General features: G+C 31.7%; 6 protein-coding genes and 1 long non-coding RNA gene across 8 annotated transcripts; 2 read left to right on the top strand and 5 right to left on the bottom strand.

Annotated features, from left to right (window-relative positions):
• Window positions 1–425: 425 nt before the first annotated feature.
• Window positions 426–1,270, bottom strand: LOC145763518 (uncharacterized). Its single transcript, XR_014288429.1, has 2 exons — window positions 1,154–1,270; window positions 426–1,066 (listed from the first exon to the last, which is right to left on the bottom strand). It is a non-coding gene; the product is annotated as an uncharacterized LOC145763518 (long non-coding RNA).
• Window positions 1,271–1,688: 418 nt separating this feature from the next.
• LOC145754887 (mannose-6-phosphate isomerase-like) lies at window positions 1,689–3,379 on the top strand. The gene has a single exon (XM_082571050.1). The coding sequence runs from the start codon at window positions 1,865–1,867 to the stop codon at window positions 3,083–3,085; it is 1,221 nt and encodes a 406-aa protein (XP_082427176.1). The 5' UTR covers window positions 1,689–1,864; the 3' UTR covers window positions 3,086–3,379.
• Window positions 3,380–3,584: 205 nt separating this feature from the next.
• On the top strand, window positions 3,585–6,075 carry LOC145742780 (peptidyl-prolyl cis-trans isomerase-like 4). Its single transcript, XM_082560581.1, has 8 exons — window positions 3,585–3,772; window positions 3,886–3,987; window positions 4,087–4,206; window positions 4,387–4,503; window positions 4,627–4,784; window positions 4,858–4,976; window positions 5,049–5,262; window positions 5,362–6,075. The coding sequence occupies exons 1-8, from the start codon at window positions 3,601–3,603 to the stop codon at window positions 5,968–5,970; spliced, it is 1,611 nt and encodes a 536-aa protein (XP_082416707.1). The 5' UTR covers window positions 3,585–3,600; the 3' UTR covers window positions 5,971–6,075.
• A 256-nt stretch (window positions 6,076–6,331) lies between these two features.
• LOC145742787 (poly [ADP-ribose] polymerase tankyrase-like) lies at window positions 6,332–8,454 on the bottom strand. Its single transcript, XM_082560594.1, has 8 exons — window positions 8,333–8,454; window positions 8,145–8,249; window positions 7,889–8,018; window positions 7,608–7,734; window positions 7,370–7,492; window positions 7,145–7,285; window positions 6,866–6,999; window positions 6,332–6,663 (listed from the first exon to the last, which is right to left on the bottom strand). The coding sequence occupies exons 2-8, from the start codon at window positions 8,225–8,227 to the stop codon at window positions 6,622–6,624; spliced, it is 780 nt and encodes a 259-aa protein (XP_082416720.1). The 5' UTR covers window positions 8,228–8,249; window positions 8,333–8,454; the 3' UTR covers window positions 6,332–6,621.
• A 76-nt stretch (window positions 8,455–8,530) lies between these two features.
• LOC145742795 (poly [ADP-ribose] polymerase tankyrase-2-like) lies at window positions 8,531–10,547 on the bottom strand. The gene is made up of 6 exons (XM_082560607.1): window positions 10,304–10,547; window positions 9,954–10,083; window positions 9,732–9,879; window positions 9,403–9,546; window positions 9,079–9,212; window positions 8,531–8,798 (listed from the first exon to the last, which is right to left on the bottom strand). Exons 1-6 carry the CDS (start codon window positions 10,384–10,386, stop codon window positions 8,757–8,759), a joined length of 681 nt encoding a protein of 226 aa, XP_082416733.1. The 5' UTR covers window positions 10,387–10,547; the 3' UTR covers window positions 8,531–8,756.
• Window positions 10,548–10,656: 109 nt separating this feature from the next.
• Window positions 10,657–12,707, bottom strand: LOC145742805 (poly [ADP-ribose] polymerase tankyrase-like). The gene is made up of 6 exons (XM_082560619.1): window positions 12,387–12,707; window positions 12,075–12,204; window positions 11,735–11,864; window positions 11,526–11,669; window positions 11,101–11,231; window positions 10,657–10,805 (listed from the first exon to the last, which is right to left on the bottom strand). The coding sequence occupies exons 1-6, from the start codon at window positions 12,467–12,469 to the stop codon at window positions 10,764–10,766; spliced, it is 660 nt and encodes a 219-aa protein (XP_082416745.1). The 5' UTR covers window positions 12,470–12,707; the 3' UTR covers window positions 10,657–10,763.
• Window positions 12,708–13,113: 406 nt separating this feature from the next.
• LOC145742764 (uncharacterized) lies at window positions 13,114–16,156 on the bottom strand. 2 transcript variants are annotated; one of them, XM_082560561.1, is made up of 2 exons: window positions 15,913–16,156; window positions 13,114–15,692 (listed from the first exon to the last, which is right to left on the bottom strand). In XM_082560561.1, exons 1-2 carry the CDS (start codon window positions 15,993–15,995, stop codon window positions 13,682–13,684), a joined length of 2,094 nt encoding a protein of 697 aa, XP_082416687.1. In that variant the 5' UTR covers window positions 15,996–16,156; the 3' UTR covers window positions 13,114–13,681. The 2 variants fall into 2 exon arrangements, with proteins under 2 accessions (XP_082416687.1, XP_082416695.1); XM_082560569.1 differs by lacking the exon at window positions 15,913–16,156 and having other exon boundaries at window positions 13,114–15,485; window positions 15,563–15,693.
• Between the last annotated feature and the right edge of the window lie 103 nt (window positions 16,157–16,259).

Raw genomic sequence — 16,259 nt, 5'->3', positions numbered from 1 at the left:
GTTGCCATAATTCTATTATGAAATAAAGTCTATTTTTATATTATGATACTGTTTTGTATAAGTCATACAGCACAAGAAATATATTTACAGTTCAAGAATTTTTTTTTTTTTGCAGATTTTTGTGTTTTAATTTTCTTTTTCCATATTTTGTAATTTAACTTTAAGGCCTTGTTGTTCAAGAATAGCAGTAAATTTTTCTTGCAGGATTTCTTCGCAGTTAGGTTCGTCTTTTTTACAGTCCACTGTCAATTGAAATCTATTGACACCACCTAAGATTTATAAAAGTAGGTTTTAACATTTAACCTTACTTTCTAGACTTAAATTTGTAAACTGGAAGTTACTTACTTTCTGCAAGGATTAGAGACAGCGAAGCCAACATACATAAGATAAACAACTTCATATTTGTTTGTTTTTTATTTCTTTTATTGCGTTTCCTTAGGTTACGTTTTTCTAAGTAAAAACTTATTAAAATAGCTTAACTATACTCAGTAATGATAACTTTTTTATGCGCTTTTTATTGAAATGTACATAATAATTAGCTTATTATAAAAGAAAAGGAAATTGAAAGTTCCAATTTTTACAACATTTTCGATACAGAGAAATGCTTTATTCACAATTGTATGACGTACACTAGTACCTAATTATTTTGGGTTAATATCAGTTATGATTTTTTTTATAAAACTAGGCAGGCTTTAATATACCCATTGAACGTATAAAATTATTAACAAAGCCATATTTAAAAAAAATTTCTATCGTTAAAAAAGTTAACTGTATTACTTAACAACAATGTATTTTTAAAATAGATTATTACGCAAAATTATTGGGCAAAACATTGAATAAGTGCGATGCATAAATCATTTTAAATATATACAAATATGATATAAGCTTGGTAAAATAAAATTTTAAAGGTCATCATGTATTAGTGGCTTTTCTTTATCAAGTTTTTCCAACTGCATTTTAACGCCATGTTGTTCAGAAACTGCTGCCAATTTTTCATGTAAAATTTTTTCACAGTGAGCTTCGTTGTCTTTACAGTCTACATTTAATTCGAATCTCTTTACATCGTCTTAAAAATCAAAAAGATTATTTGTTTAATTTGAATGCTTTAACATACCTGTATAGGCGTTATGGGGGACATTTTGAATTTACTTACCTTCAGCAAAAAAAAGCGGTAGGGAAACTAACAAACATAAAATTAACAGCTTCATATTTTGTAATTTAGGAACCACGCTTATAACTTCAAAATAAACAACCTATTACATAGAATTCTGTGTAGAACAAGAAATATTACGTTAAAAAAAGACTACTGTTTTTCTTATGTTTATCCTAATTATATAACACTTCTATATTCTTGTATCTACAAAATTCGAATGTCATAATGAGTTTTATATTGGTATCGTATGCCTATATATACCTAAACCTAACGTTACGTTTAGTTGCTCGACAAACATGAATAAATACGAAATAAGATTTTGTTTTTGAGTGTTTAAATAACTTGGCTACGAATGAATGATTTTAAATAGACGACGAAAAGTCTGGAGAAATGCATGGTCTAGTTGGTGATAGTTTTGTACGTTAATGTTAATAAAATTATCACAACTAAAGTTATATGGACGGCATTTTTGATTAATTTATTAGAAAATTTAAATTTAAAGTTTGTTTTTGGCCTGGTAGTTGTGCTCAAAAAGTAAAAAAATATGCCGGGTTTTAATGTTTGCGTCGCAAATTAGTGACACTCACTATCGTGCGTTAGCAATTCACGTTTTGTATATTTTTAAGAAGTTGTTGATGTATTTTTGTTAATTAGTTTATTTATACATTTTCGTTAGTGTATTTAGTGTTGTTTGCATATTTGCGGTATTTTATGTCAGTGACAACTATGGCTAATAAGGTTATCAAAATACAAGGAGCAGTACAGAAATATCAATGGGGCAAAATTGGCCAAGAAAGCAAAGTTGCTACACTTTGTGCAAACGCGAATTGTAATTTTGAGCTAAAGCCAAACGAACCCTACGCTGAGTTATGGATGGGGGCGCACACTAAAGCACCAAGCATGATTGGGAATAAAACACTTCTGGAATTTATAAAAGAAAATCCAAGTGTTTTGGGATCAAAAGTTACCGAAAAGTTTGGAGAGTTGCCCTATCTTTTTAAGGTTCTCAGTGTTGCCAAATCACTTTCCATTCAAGCTCATCCAAATAAGAAGCTAGCCGAAAAGTTGTTTGCAGAAAGACCTGATGTTTACAAGGATCCAAACCACAAACCAGAAATGGCGATTGCTCTTACAGAATTTGAAGCTTTATGTGGTTTTCGACCCTTAAACGAAATGATTGAATTTCTTGATAGAGTTCCCGAGCTAGAGGCTGTTATTGGAAAAGATTCTGCTGACAAGCTAAGAGCAAAACAAGAAGGTTCACTAAAAGAATGTTTTAGTAATGTTATTTTATGTGATAAAGTCAAACTTGAAGAAAATCTCAACAACTTGGTTTCAAAATTAGAAAAAATGGTAAAAAATAATGAAGACATCTCACCAATGCATGGTGAACTTCTTCTGAGATTACATTCACAGTTTCCAGGTGACATTGGATGTTTTGTAATCTACTTTTTGAATCATGTGTATCTTTCACCTGGTGAGGCAATATTTTTGGGAGCAAATATTCCTCATGCTTACTTAAGTGGAGATTGTATCGAATGTATGGCTTGTTCGGACAATGTTGTACGTGCAGGGCTTACTCCTAAGCTTGTAGATGCTCCAACTCTGTGCGAAATGTTAAACTATTTACCATCGACTGTTCAAGAGCAAAAGTTTAAGCCAGAAACAAGTGGAGATGCATGTGAGCTGATTTATAACCCACCTGTCGATGATTTTGCAGTGGTTAAAGTTGTTGTTCCTGAAAATCAAAGCTCGTATGAGTTTACCTCTCATGAAAGTGCAAGTATTGTGTTGTTTATTGAAGGAAGTGCAAAAGTAGAGGATATCGAAGTGCAGCCTGGCGTGATTCTATTCATTCCTTCAAATGTGGTGTTAAAGTTAAGTGGAATACAGGGTGGTGTTGTTGCATACAGAGCCACATGTTTTCTTTAAATTAAATACCAAATAAAAAAAAGTAATTTGCGCTTACCTGGTGAAGTATTATATTGCTGTTACATAGCGATTGTATATCTTCAACAAGCTAACTATAGTTATTTTAAAATTTAGCAATATTATTAACTTTTTGTTTGTAGACTTTATAAGATTTCGATGCACTTAACTATATATATATACTTTAATAGTTCATATGTGAATAAATTTCAATATTTAAATTATATAATATATGCAAAAAAACTAACAAAAATGTTACAGTTTTCATCTTATACATATATACACAATTTTTATTTACCCCCAACATTAATCATAGTTTTGTTGAATACTAATTAGTTTCGAATTAACATTGTATATTTTGTTGAAGTTGTAAATATTAATTATTAAACATATATATTAAATAAAACAAATATTTATATGTCAATTTTTGTCTTTTATAGATTAACATAAACTTTGTTACAATATATTATTACTAATACCTTATTTATCTATACAGATTATAGTAATATTATTTTAAAATGTCTGTTATAATTGAGACAACAGTTGGAGATATTACAGTTGATCTTTATATCAAAGAAAGACCAAGAAGTTGCCTAAATTTTCTGAAGTTATGTAAAATCAAATATTATAATTATTGCATATTCCATTCTGTACAAAGAAACTTTGTAGCACAAACTGGAGATCCAACTGGTTAGTAGTTTTATTCAACTTAAGATATTGAGTTGCTCGATTTTTTTGTTTACTAAATTTTGACCACCTTTTTCTAAATTTTTTTTACAAATTATTATTTTAAATTCTTATAGGAACTGGAAGAGGGGGTGAATCAATATTCAGAATATTGTACGGAGATCAAGCGAAGTTTTTTGATGCTGAAAAAATACCTAAAATTAAACACACTAAAGCAGGTATATATATCAAGTTACAACTTTGCAATTTTTTTCCCATTGAAATACAAATTATTTTAAGTCAAGTTTAGGTTATTGGAATAATTTTAAAATGTACAGGTCAAATCTCCATGGTGAATGATGGGAATGGTTTCCATGGATCTCAGTTTCTATTGACATTAAATGAAGGATTGGATTCTCTTGATGGTGTTCATACAGTGTTTGGAGAGGTGGCTGAAGGTAAACTAAACTATATTATATGCTTTTTGTATAATCATAATTTATAATCATAATACATCAATTTAAAACTATATTTTTTTAAGTATGTTTTAATTAAGATATATTTTACTAACTTTTCTTGTCCTAAGCATATTTTAAAGGCATGATATATCACATTTGTTAACACTTTTTGCACAACAGGGCTGGACGTGTTATTAAAGATAAGTGAAGCATTCTGTGACAACTCCTACCGACCCTATCAAGATATCAGAATAACTCACACGATTATATTAGATGACCCTCTGGAAGATCCCCAAGGTTTGACTTAGAAAATAATCACATTTTAAGTTAAAATATTGCCATTTTTATTTTGAATTGTTATTCAATTTAAATATTTTATTGCTTTAAAACCAATTTTTTTAATAAAAAATATTCTTTTAGGATTGGTTATACCAGATCGATCACCAGAGCCGACCAAAGAACAAATTGAAGGATGTTTAAGGATCGGAGCAGATGAATCACTGGAGGATGACGAGGGATTAGAACCGGAGGAGGTTGCTCTTAAAGAGGAGAAAAAAGATGCAAGTCATCGAGCTCAGGTAAATTAAGTTCGATGATGATATTTTATCTTTAAAATTATAAAAACTAACAAATAAAGTTAAATGTATTTAGGTGTTAGAAATTATAGGTGACTTGCCAGATAAAGATGTGAAACCACCTGACAATGTTTTATTTGTTTGTAAACTAAACTCAATCACAACTGATGAAGATTTAGAAATCATCTTCTCCAGGTAAAAACAACCTTTTAATGTGATCTTGATTATAAATTTTTTTTCAAAAATCTTTTTTAATTTTAATATTAGGTTTGGAACTATAATATCATGTGAGGTCATCCGGGATTTCAAGACGGGGGAATCCCTTCAGTATGCTTTTATTGAATTTGAAGAACCCGAGATGTGTGAAAAAGCCTATAATAAGATGGATAATGTGTTAATTGATGATAGAAGAATTCACGTCGATTTCAGTCAGTCTGTTTCAAAGTTGCAGTTTCCAAAGTTCAGTAATGACAAAGAAAAGGTAAATTTTGTTTTTATTTTAAATTTTTTTATATTTGCAAACTGTATAGCAGTTTGATTTGTAACTGCTTCTTTAATTTTCACTTTAAACTTGATCTAGGATATTGAACGAAAAAACATCCATGATAAATATAACTCCAAACAAGATCATGAAAATCATGAAAAAAGAAGAAATAAACAAGAGGAAAGAAGAAGTGTTGATGATGATAAACATTCCAATAAAAGAAAACAAAAAGAGCGCCCATCTCATGAACGATCACGTGATTATGACTCTCACAAACGATCGCGTGATCACAATTCCCATGGTAGGTATCATGAGCATGAAATTAACAGACGTTCACATGATTCATCCAGTCATAAGAGAGCTCGTGATTATAAAAATTCACGTGAATATGATCATGAATCTCAAAAAAGATCATATAATCACGAGTCACATAAAAGATATCGTGATGAAAATGATCGTGAATCTTATAAAAAATCTCGTGACTCAAATAAGAGATCACGTGATAATCGATCACCTCCTACTTCTCGTGATGAATCACCAAAACGAGCACGTGATGTTAAAAAGAGCAAAAAACACAGAAAGCCAGATAGGTCATTCTCCGGAAGCGAGAACGATAGTTTATCTTCGGAGAAAGAAGTAAGATGCGGGAAACACAAGAAGAGAGATGTCAGCCAACATAAACATCACAAAAGAAACCGAAGTTAAATTTAATTTGTTTTTTAATAAAAATACAAGATCTTTTAATTAACCTACATTTTTATTATATTTTTTTAATGTAATTTGATTTTTCAACATTATGAATTAAACAGAGCGGTGAGCTAGAATTAAATAAAACATTTTATATGAGTATAAAGCAATTTTAAAACGAATTTTGGGTAGTCCTACTGTAATATAAAACTTCTACTATGGCTTAAACAATTATTAAACCCTAATAGAGTACGCTGCAAAGATGAGCATCGATAAGAAGGTCACACTTAATTAAAATACACAAAATAGTCGTGTTAAATCAAACTCGCTAACTTATTACCAAAACCTGCCCAAGGATTCAATCTACCAAATGTAATCTGTACAAGCGGCTTTTAATTACAATTGAAACTACAGGAAATGCAAAATAAATGCGACACAAAAATATGACATGAAACACAAACTACAGAGTATATTATCAACGAATTATGTATAAAAGCAAAGGTTAAATTATATGTTAAACCTTACTTTAACCTTACTTTTTTTTAGTGACCTCTCGCCATTACATCATTTCAAAAATATAATAAAAATCGATAATGGACATAACACCTACACCAAATTTGAAACAAGCTAAAACGAATTAAATTTAGTTAGTAAATCTACAAGAATTCTTCAAGCTACGAGTTTGTAAGTCACCACTAACTCAGGATATATCTGTAAAAATGAAGTAAAAAATTAACGGGAATACTCGGTTGGATGTTATGTTATTAAAAAATGATAAAAGGTTTATTTCTTAAAAAGTTGATGTTTTATAAATATCCATTCAATATAAAAAATTTTACTACCCAAACCCTAATAGTTTGGGAAATTTATGCTGTAAACATTAGCATCAAATACAGTTAAAATGTAAACATACTTGTTTGGAGTTGTAGACCACATATTCTGGATACCTCAGTCCACCTTCAATGTCAGATGGAACTCCTTTAACTGAGTGAAAACCCCGTGGTAATTTAGTAAATTTCTCACTGTGGTGATGAGTTTTCATATTTCCTGTAAGATATTAATTATTACCATTAAATATAAATGTTTGCCAGCGTAATTCGTTGACAATTACAACTCCCAATATAGCATGCGAAAATTTATTTGAAGGGTTGTGATTGAAAGTTTACGTCATACAAAAAGGTTATTATCTAACCCAACAATACTCTGCAAATTAGCATTTCTCTTTCTCCGTCATCTTGTTCAACAACATACTGGTTCGCTTTTGATGAGATGTCAGCAAAATAAAATCCTCCACCAAACATTCTTTGTGGATTTGTTTCATTTTTGTCAAAACCTGTTTAAGTATAATATCGAACATTTACTCCTAAATTCACTAAAGGTTTCTAATTTTTGTTTAGACCTTTTTTTTAAAGCATACCACGACTGATTATTTTTTTAACAACGTCATGTCTTGTTCCATGAAAAAGTAGACGTTCTTTTGGCCGTTGTTTTGCTGCACCAAGGCGAATAGTTGTCGAAGCATGTTTGTGTTTGTCCATGTCTGTAAAATTGTTTTTATTTTTTATTTGTACATCTCTGTAAAATCAATATTAAACGTTAAACTTTCAAGATGAATAAAAGTCGTGTTTTTTTCTGTTTATATCAATAAAATATACCCCTTCTGACTATTCTTTCGAATACACCTGGGCTTGTTCCATGCGGTTGTTGTTCTGCACCAAGGCGAATAGTTGTCATAACATGTCTGTATTTGTCCAACAAACTTCGATTTAATATACGCTCAACCTATTAAACGTAAATGTATATGTTTACTTTTGCAACTTTTTCAATCTGGTACTTTAACAGTATAATTTGGATATAAAAATATTTAAACAAGCAAATATCCCTTTTTTGATTTAAAAAAATAATGTTAGGTTATATATTTCAAATTGTCCAGTACCTTGATTATGTTGTAACGCGAAAATACTCCACTTTTATTACCGCAGTGTTTTTTGATGGTTTGATTCATCATGTTAGAAATTAATCTAAATTCAACCGAATCGCTGGAAAACTGATAGGCATTGTAGTTTCTAACATAAAATCAAGTGCTATAAAAAGGTAACAAAACTGTTTTTTACTATACAATGAACAATCAAACTACGCTTGATATGACGTTTATTTTAACATTTTATAGCTATTAAAGTTATTTTTTGTACCCTTTTCCCGGTGGGTATTTTAGTTTTTGTCTTTTCCGATAGTCTAGATGTTGAAGTAAATCGCTTGATAACTGTTCTGCCATGATTTCTATTAAATGCTTGCAACTAAGCAAAAATAAAAAACATTCTTTAAACTTGTTTAACAGCCGAAGTAAAAAATTGTTTAGGCAAGCCTTCACTAAAGTCACCTGTTTATAAGGTCTTTGTTTTTTATTGCGTTACGTCAAGAGGTTTTACCATCTGGATTATAATGTTTCGCTTAGTTTAAATACAACCAACCAGGTGTAACTTACTAAGCATTTGTGTTTTAATTTTTTATATTCACTTACACCTGACTGCTAATGAATAACATCTCTTTTTTGTTAAACTTTTATTTTGTACTAGGCTGCATTCTTCGAAAAACGAATTTTTTTATTCAACACACATAAACATTGTCATCACTTTGAATATTAGTGTGTTATAGAAATTAACATAAAATACTAGTAATATTTTGCAAAAAGTTAGGTCCGTATGTTTAAATTATAAAATATATGGTTGATTGGATAACCTTATTACAGGTTGCACTAAATCGTATTTAATTTTTTTTACGAGCCATTTGTTTAAAAGAGTTATTTATGCTACAAGTTTGTAAGTCACCACCAATTCAGGATAAATCTGCAAATAAATTCAAAAATCAATTAAAGTACTTGATTGCCTTGCTGTACAAATAAATATTTAGAGAATAATTTCACATCAGGTAAAATCCCAATGTTAAAACCACCTATAAGTCAAGTAATATTACTAATTAAATGATGTCAACTTTACAACGTTTAGGTGTAGTATTTACTATACACAATATTGTGCTGTGACGTTATGTCAAAGTTTTTTATCACATCACATCAGATAACACCAAGCCTGCGCGTATGAACAATATACTTTAAAAACATTGACGTACCTGTTTAGATTCATAAACCACATATTCCGGATAATTCAACCCTTTCTCGGTATCAGATGGAACTCCTTTAACTGAATGAAAACCCGGTGGTAATTGAGTAAATCTCTCGCTGTGGTGATGTGTTTTCATATTTCCTGTATAATGTATATTAAACTTCATGTTTGTGAATAACAAATATTTGCAAAACACGTTTTGTCGACTATTAATGTTTGAATTTCGCAAAAAGAAAGCAATTAACTTGTTTTACAATACTAAAGGGGATACAGCCTACGTGTTAACAATTCTTTACAATTAAACTGTGACACACAATGAAGTACTTCTTACCTAGCAATACTCTGCATATTAACATCTTTCGTTTGTTACTGTTGTTTTGAACAGTAACATACTGGTTTGCTTTTGATGAAATGTCGGCAAAATAAAATCCACCACCAAACATTCCGTTTGGACTTGTTTCATTTTTGTCAAATCCTGTCGCAAACCATAACAGTTTTATTTATTTTTATTAAAAATATTCTAATTAAATAATAAAACAAAAAAGATTGGGGTTTTAAGTATGTATAACCATATTCGTTTTAAAACTGTATTATAAAGCAAATACACTGTTGTATATTTGACGGCTTACTTTATGTAGGCTACTGTTTATATTATTTTACCTGTGCTTAAAATTTTGTCAAGAACATTTGGGCTAGTTCCATGATAAAGTAGACGATCTTTTGCTGGTTGTTGGCCAACGCCTAAACGAACAGTTTTCGAAAAACTTTCGTATTTGTCCAACAAACTTTGATTCCATATTCGCTCAACCTTTTATAAAAATATTTTTAACATTTAGGTCTACAAACACAAAGATTAGTGTACGAATTTAAACTATTATTTACCTTGACTAGGTTGTAACATGAGAATATTCCACCCCTATTACCGCGATGTTTTTTAATAGTTTGATTCATCATTTTGGAAACCAAATTAAATTCAATTGAATCTCTTGTAAATTCCTCAGTGTTAAAGTTTCTGTAGCAAAAATTAAACATTATTCAAAAATTGCGTAACTAATTTACGAATAGGAATTTATCAAAGGCTTAACTTGTATAGAAAAATTATTTGTATTAATAACGTACTTTAAATCAAAACTTAGAATGAATTATATTATGCAACTTGTGTTTTATACAGCAAATTGTAGAGCACATTTTGGCGCAATCAGTTATTTTTAAACATTATTAAATCGTTTTACCCTCTTCCCTGTGGACATTTTGATCGTTGTTCCTTTAAAGAGCCTAGTTGTCTGAGTAGTTCTTTTGACGTTTGTTCAGCCATATTTTAATTTTATTTAATCACTATATTATCTTTATAAATTACAACAATGCGCTATTTTTTTACAGTCAGAGCTTACTTATATTATTGCTACAGTCAGTAGTTATAGTTATATTCTATTAGTTTTTGAGCGGAATTTCCTAGGTGTTTTAACGTTAGGGAAGTTACCTTAGGCAAAATTATTTTTTCGCTGCTGTTACACAGTTGACTGTTCGTGACTAGACTTCATTGCGCTGTTCTATTTCTTTTTATTGAAACAAAGACATTCTCATATTTCATTTCAATGCTTAAGTTTATTTTCAAACCACCACTACAAACAATATATTATAACTACAAGCAAGAATAGGCCATATTTACAATTCTTTATCCACAATAGGTGCTTATGCCACAAGTTTGTAAGTCACCACTAACTCTGGATATATCTGTAAAAAAAGTAAAAAATTAACCTAAATATTCGATTGATTGCTGTAGACCTACTGTGTAAATAAGTTTTCACTTTAGCTCAAAAACTTTTTCACTTAAGGTAAAGTCCCAATTTACAAATATTTTAGATCAATAACTACAACACACTGATCTTTTATTGTGTTCGGGGGGTGTTAAAAAATAAAGATAAGGTAAGTCTAGAAAAGCCATAAAATAATGTTTCTAAAAAACAATTTTACTTTCGCTCAGCAACTGAACATTTAAACCACTTTTTGTTGCGAGATGTACGTTTACCTGATCGGGATAATAGACCACATATTCTGGATACGTCAGAAAACCTGCATATGTATCTCCCATAATTGAATCATAACCTGGTGGTGGTTCATCATATCCTTTTCTTGGGCGTTGGAGTACTTTCATGTTACCTGTGAATAAATAAATTTAGCGTCTAGAAAGAATAACAATTATTGCTGAACTTTTTTTCAATATATCTTTAGCCGTGGTAATCGACCCAAGTCCCATGCAGTGTAGGAAGTGTTCTGACCACTACACCATGCTAACTTTGATGTTGTTAACAATAAATATTAAAACTTTGTGCTAAAATAAAACCAAAGATTTATTTGAAAGGTATAACGCTTCAGATATACCTTTAAAACTTATTAACATATCGTTTGTGAAAAAATATACTATTACAAATCGTTAACAAATTATTATTTGACCTAGCATCACTCTGCATATCAATATCTTTCGTTTTACGTTGTTGTTTCGGACATCAACATACTGGTTTGCTTTTGATGAGAGATCAGCAAAATAAAATCCACCACCAAACATTGCGTTTGGATTTGTTTCATTTTCGTCAAATCCTGTTGAAATAATAAAAAAATTGGAAGTAAAAATTTCTGGGCTACAATTTTAAGTCAAAATGTACCATTCTCGATTATATCTTCTACATTGTTTGCATGTGTTCCATGGTATAGAAGACGGGTATTTCTTCGACCTAAAGTGTCAGCAAAACGTTCGTATCTGTTCAACAAACATCTATTCAAAACTCGTTCAACCTATTCAAACATATATTAATAAAAACAGTTAAAACCCATTTTCTGTGATTTTAAAAAAATGTCTACGTTCAAAGTTAATCACACATATTTATTGACCGATGGCACAAAAATTAAGAACCAGGTTTTTATTAACGATGAACACTTATTATCTACATGTTAACAATTTTTTTTTTAATGGCATAGTAACTTGGAATTGTTGAAATGATATACCTTTATTATGTGGTAACTTGAGAATACTCCGCCTCTATTGCCATCATGTTCTCTAATAGTTAAGTCCATAATTGTAGATACTAAATCAAACTCTATAGAGTTTTTTGAAAATGGCTTCATATCGTAATCTCTGTACATAATATAAACAAAAAATCTGTTGTTACATTTTTATTTGAAGTATAATTACAACAAGCATGAACTAAAACTTTAACGTCAAACTTATTCTAAATTAGTATAAGTAACAAAAATACTGTTTTGGTAAATTTAGATATTTGTATATTGACAAATTAAAATCAATAGTTTTTTTCATACTCTTTTCTACGTGGACATTCTGATTTTAAATCTGAAAGGGGCCCAAGCTCTTGAAGTAATTCACGTAATAGTTCTTTTGCCATTTTAAACTTATTGTAAATGTTTCGCTAAAAAAAATCGTTTTTGATATTTTGAAAATTGGATTTTTAGTTTATAAACTGGAATTACAGACAACAGGTTAATCTGTTAAAATCTTATTTTGGTTGAAATTTATTCAATATAAAAATCTTATAATTTTTTTTAAAATTATTGAGGTTAACCTATATCGCCAGCCTTCCTCTTTTAATTTTTAATATATCTAGTTATGCTAAACCACATAGTTTTTTGGTTAAGCACGTTTTTTAAGGTAACAATTGACATTAAACTGTAACTAGGCCACTGAAACAACACTCTGCCGCTTGGGAACAGGAGGTGAAAAGAAAACGCATGGTTGCCAAACCATGACTTGTGTGAAGGGTGGTAAACCATGTCCCTTTGCTGTATTGACTTTGTAGGGTTTGTCTAACTATACCCCACGTGACCAACAATAGGTTGATCGGAGAATAAAATACGCCCCTTGATCACAGATTGATCTCAGTTAATATAAAAATAATACCGATAATGGGCCCAGAATTGCAACTGTCTAACTCGACTGATACAACAATTGAAATACTCTACAATGTATTCAATATTCAGTACACAAGAAAAACAATTAACAAAAACAATACTGGCTTAACACTTACAAATCAATATTACTTTTAACAAAAACTAACTAAAGACCATTTATGAATTGTTAGAACAGGGCGAATCGTATTCTAAATATATGACGTACTAAAAGTAGAGTTCCAAAATTATTCCAAGTTACGATACAAATAAAGACAAAAAAGGCGAAACACAAATCACGTGACTAAGAACGCTGAAAAAAAGGGAAAAACTTGAAATGACCAGGCGATAAGGCGATCCAAAAAGAAGCGCACAATAGCGGCTAATGGTGTCCAACCGAGTGTGAAATTGTATTTAAAATTATTGAGAAAATATAAATCAGTTTCACATAAATGGACTTAACATTCCGGCCCCAAATGACCGAGTACACAACAAAATATACGAAGTCATTTCACAATAAACAAAGTACATTATATCAAAAACAAAAACAGTATGACGTGAGATAATCGTCAAAAAAGAAAACATTACATTATAACAATATACGATAATCGTACACATCAAAGGGTAAGAAAATACGAAAGTTCACACGAGTGACATGAGGTGAAATGATAACGATACATGCAATAATGAATGAAAGAAAAACGCGTTATAAGTCATTGCTGCGCTTCGAGAAGGCACAGCTTTCTAATATCCCGCCAAAGGACCGTTGTGGCGGTTTTTACACGCACGCGTCGTACAAGTCCGTTACAGTCACTTTCACATTGTTCTATAATTCCCTTCGGCCAGTATCCTCTTTTAATTGTGTCATCCACAATCAACACTACGTCACCAACAGCAAAATTTCTCACGGGCCGAAGCCATTTTTGTCGCAATTGCAAAAGCGGCAAATATTCTTTTAGCCATCGCGTCCAGAATTGATCGACGACTAGTTGGGTCAGGCGCCATGACTTTTTATAACCATCCGCTTTTATAAATTCTCCAGGGGGCAATGACATATCGATTGCTCCTTTTAAAACCATACTTGGAGAAAGCGTTTCCAAGTCTCGCGGATCATCACTAATAGGGGTTAAAGGTCGGTTATTCAAGACCCTTTCAACTTCAGTGAGCAACGTCATGAGACCGTAGTCGTCAAGAACTCGTTCACCGGTGATTGAACGTATAATTTTTCGAACTGTTCTTATTATACGCTCCCATACTCCGCCTTGATGGCTTGCAGCAGGGGGATTAAATCTCCAATCTATTTCATTCTGCAACATAGCATCATGCATTTGTTTTTTATTCCATTTCCTTATACCCATACGCAATTCACGTTCGGCACCGACGAAATTAGTGCCGTTGTCACTAAAAATTTGTTTCGGTGTTGGCCTTCTTGAAATGAACCTTCTGTATGCATCTATAAAGGCACTTGTTTCAAGCGACTGTGCAACCTCAATATGGACTGCTCTGGTGGCCATACAGGTAAAAACACAAGCATATCGCTTAACTTGGCTCCGTCCCAGCTTGACAGGTATGGGGCCCATATAATCGACACCAACACAGGTGAATGGTGGCCTGTTGGCAGTAACCCTTGATGAGGGTAATGCGGCCATCATTTGTTCACCGATTTTCGCGTTCCATCGTCTACATTGTCTGCAGTTTCGTAGTACCTTTCGAACAGCTGCCTGGCCACGCAAAATCCAAAAACTTTCCCGGATAGAGGCTACCACATGCAAGGTTCCGGAATGACCTTGACGTATGTGATGAGACGAAATAATGAGGGCAGTGACAGGGTGGTTTGAAGGCAAGATCATTTGATGCTTTGCATTCCTATCAACCAAAGACTTTTGTAATCTTCCTCCAACATAGATTACATTATTGACCAAAATGGGTGACAACTTTTGCAACGAGCTGAGAACTTTTGAATTGCGAAGTTCTCCTTTACTCATTACTACAGGCGACTGAAAGTTCTCATGGTTAGAAAGCAACTTAATAACCTCGGGAAAAACGTCGTGCTGAACAGCATGTACGATAGCGGTAGTGGCAGCATCTATCTCCTGACGACTAAGAAAATTGGTGTTAAACGAAGTTGAACTTGCTGCTAAATTTCGAGTTTCAGCCTTCCACCTCAGGTATTGCTTATAACGAAGAAGCCATGCCACGCAGCGTTGTAATCGGAAAAAAGATGAATAGCGAGAAAAAAGGCGCTCAATGCCAGTGCTGCTAATTTCTTTTGTGAAATTGCACTTTGCTGGTTCTTGTTTCAACTCAGGATCGTCGTTGGCAAGCGGTGGCAAAACTTGTGGGCGAGCGGGCCATTCATTAACAACTTGACCCAAAAACTGCGGGCCATTAAACCAAATTCCGGCCTTATCTACTTTGTCTGGCATAAGACCTCGAGATGCTATGTCAGCCGGGTTACGTTTGGTGTCAACGTGTCTCCATTGACACGGCTTAGAAAGACCGTGAATAAATTCCAATCTATTGGCAACGAAAGTGTGGAATCGTGTTGATGTATTAAGAATGTATTGAAGCAACGAATTTAAACTATTATTTACCTTGACTAGGTTGTAACATGAGAATATTCCACCCCTATTACCGCGATGTTTTTTAATAGTTTGATTCATCATTTTGGAAACCAAATTAAATTCAATTGAATCTCTTGTAAATTCCTCAATGTTAAAGTTTCTGGAGCAAAGATTAAACATTATTTAAAAATTGCGTAACTAATTTACGAATAGGAATTTATCAAAGGCTTAACTTGTATAGAAAAATTATTTGTATTAATAACGTACTTTAAATCAAAACTTAGAATGAATTATATTATGCAAGTTGTGTTTTATACAGCAAATTGTAGAGCACATTTTGGCCCAATCAGTTATTTTTAAACATTATTAAATCGTTTTACCCTCTTCCCTGTGGACATTTTGATCGTTGTTCCTTTAAAGAGCCTAGTTGTCTGAGTAGTTCTTTTGACGTTTGTTCAGCCATATTTTAAATTTATTTAATCACTATATTATCTTTATAAATTACAACAATGCGCTATTTTTTTACAGTCAGAGCTTACTTATATTATTGCTACAGTCAGTAGTTATAGTTATATTCTATTAGTTTTTGAGCGGAATTTCCTAGGTGTTTTAACGTTAGGGAAGTTACCTTAGGCAAAATTATTTTTTCGCTGCTGTTACACAGTTGACTGTTCGTGACTAGACTTCATTGCGCTGTTCTATTTCTTTTTATTGAAACAAAGACATT

This window comes from Corella eumyota, chromosome 1 (genome assembly GCF_963082875.1).
Source record: "Corella eumyota chromosome 1, kaCorEumy4.1, whole genome shotgun sequence".
Taxonomy (NCBI): domain Eukaryota; kingdom Metazoa; phylum Chordata; class Ascidiacea; order Phlebobranchia; family Corellidae; genus Corella; species Corella eumyota.
The sequence above is the reverse complement of the archived record's forward strand: the minus strand, read 5'-3'. Positions and strand labels throughout refer to the sequence as shown.

Bases quoted from the DNA above. Each gene is read 5' to 3' on its own strand.
- LOC145754887 (XM_082571050.1), top strand. From the start codon at position 1,865: ATGTCAGTGACAACTATGGCTAATAAGGTTATCAAAATACAAGGAGCA.
- LOC145742780 (XM_082560581.1), top strand. From the start codon at position 3,601: ATGTCTGTTATAATTGAGACAACAGTTGGAGATATTACAGTTGATCTT. The intron at 3,988-4,086 runs GTATATATATCA...TAAAATGTACAG, and splicing joins AATTAAACACACTAAAGCAG to GTCAAATCTCCATGGTGAAT. The intron at 4,977-5,048 runs GTAAAAACAACC...TTTTAATATTAG, and splicing joins TTAGAAATCATCTTCTCCAG to GTTTGGAACTATAATATCAT.
- LOC145742787 (XM_082560594.1), bottom strand. From the start codon at position 8,227: ATGGCAGAACAGTTATCAAGCGATTTACTTCAACATCTAGACTATCGG. The intron at 8,019-8,144 runs GTACAAAAAATA...ATTTTATGTTAG, and splicing joins AAATACCCACCGGGAAAAGG to AAACTACAATGCCTATCAGT. The intron at 6,664-6,865 runs GTATGTTTACAT...TCATTTTTACAG, and splicing joins TGGTCTACAACTCCAAACAA to ATATATCCTGAGTTAGTGGT.
- LOC145742795 (XM_082560607.1), bottom strand. From the start codon at position 10,386: ATGGCTGAACAAACGTCAAAAGAACTACTCAGACAACTAGGCTCTTTA. The intron at 9,880-9,953 runs GTAAATAATAGT...TTTTTATAAAAG, and splicing joins CATGTTACAACCTAGTCAAG to GTTGAGCGAATATGGAATCA. The intron at 9,547-9,731 runs GTAAAATAATAT...GGTTTGCGACAG, and splicing joins TGACAAAATTTTAAGCACAG to GATTTGACAAAAATGAAACA.
- LOC145742805 (XM_082560619.1), bottom strand. From the start codon at position 12,469: ATGGCAAAAGAACTATTACGTGAATTACTTCAAGAGCTTGGGCCCCTT. The intron at 11,865-12,074 runs GTATATCATTTC...ATGTTTGAATAG, and splicing joins CAAGTTACCACATAATAAAG to GTTGAACGAGTTTTGAATAG. The intron at 10,806-11,100 runs GTAAACGTACAT...CTTTTTTTACAG, and splicing joins TGGTCTATTATCCCGATCAG to ATATATCCAGAGTTAGTGGT.
- LOC145742764 (XM_082560561.1), bottom strand. From the start codon at position 15,995: ATGGCTGAACAAACGTCAAAAGAACTACTCAGACAACTAGGCTCTTTA. The intron at 15,693-15,912 runs GTAAAACGATTT...TCTTTGCTCCAG, and splicing joins AAATGTCCACAGGGAAGAGG to AAACTTTAACATTGAGGAAT.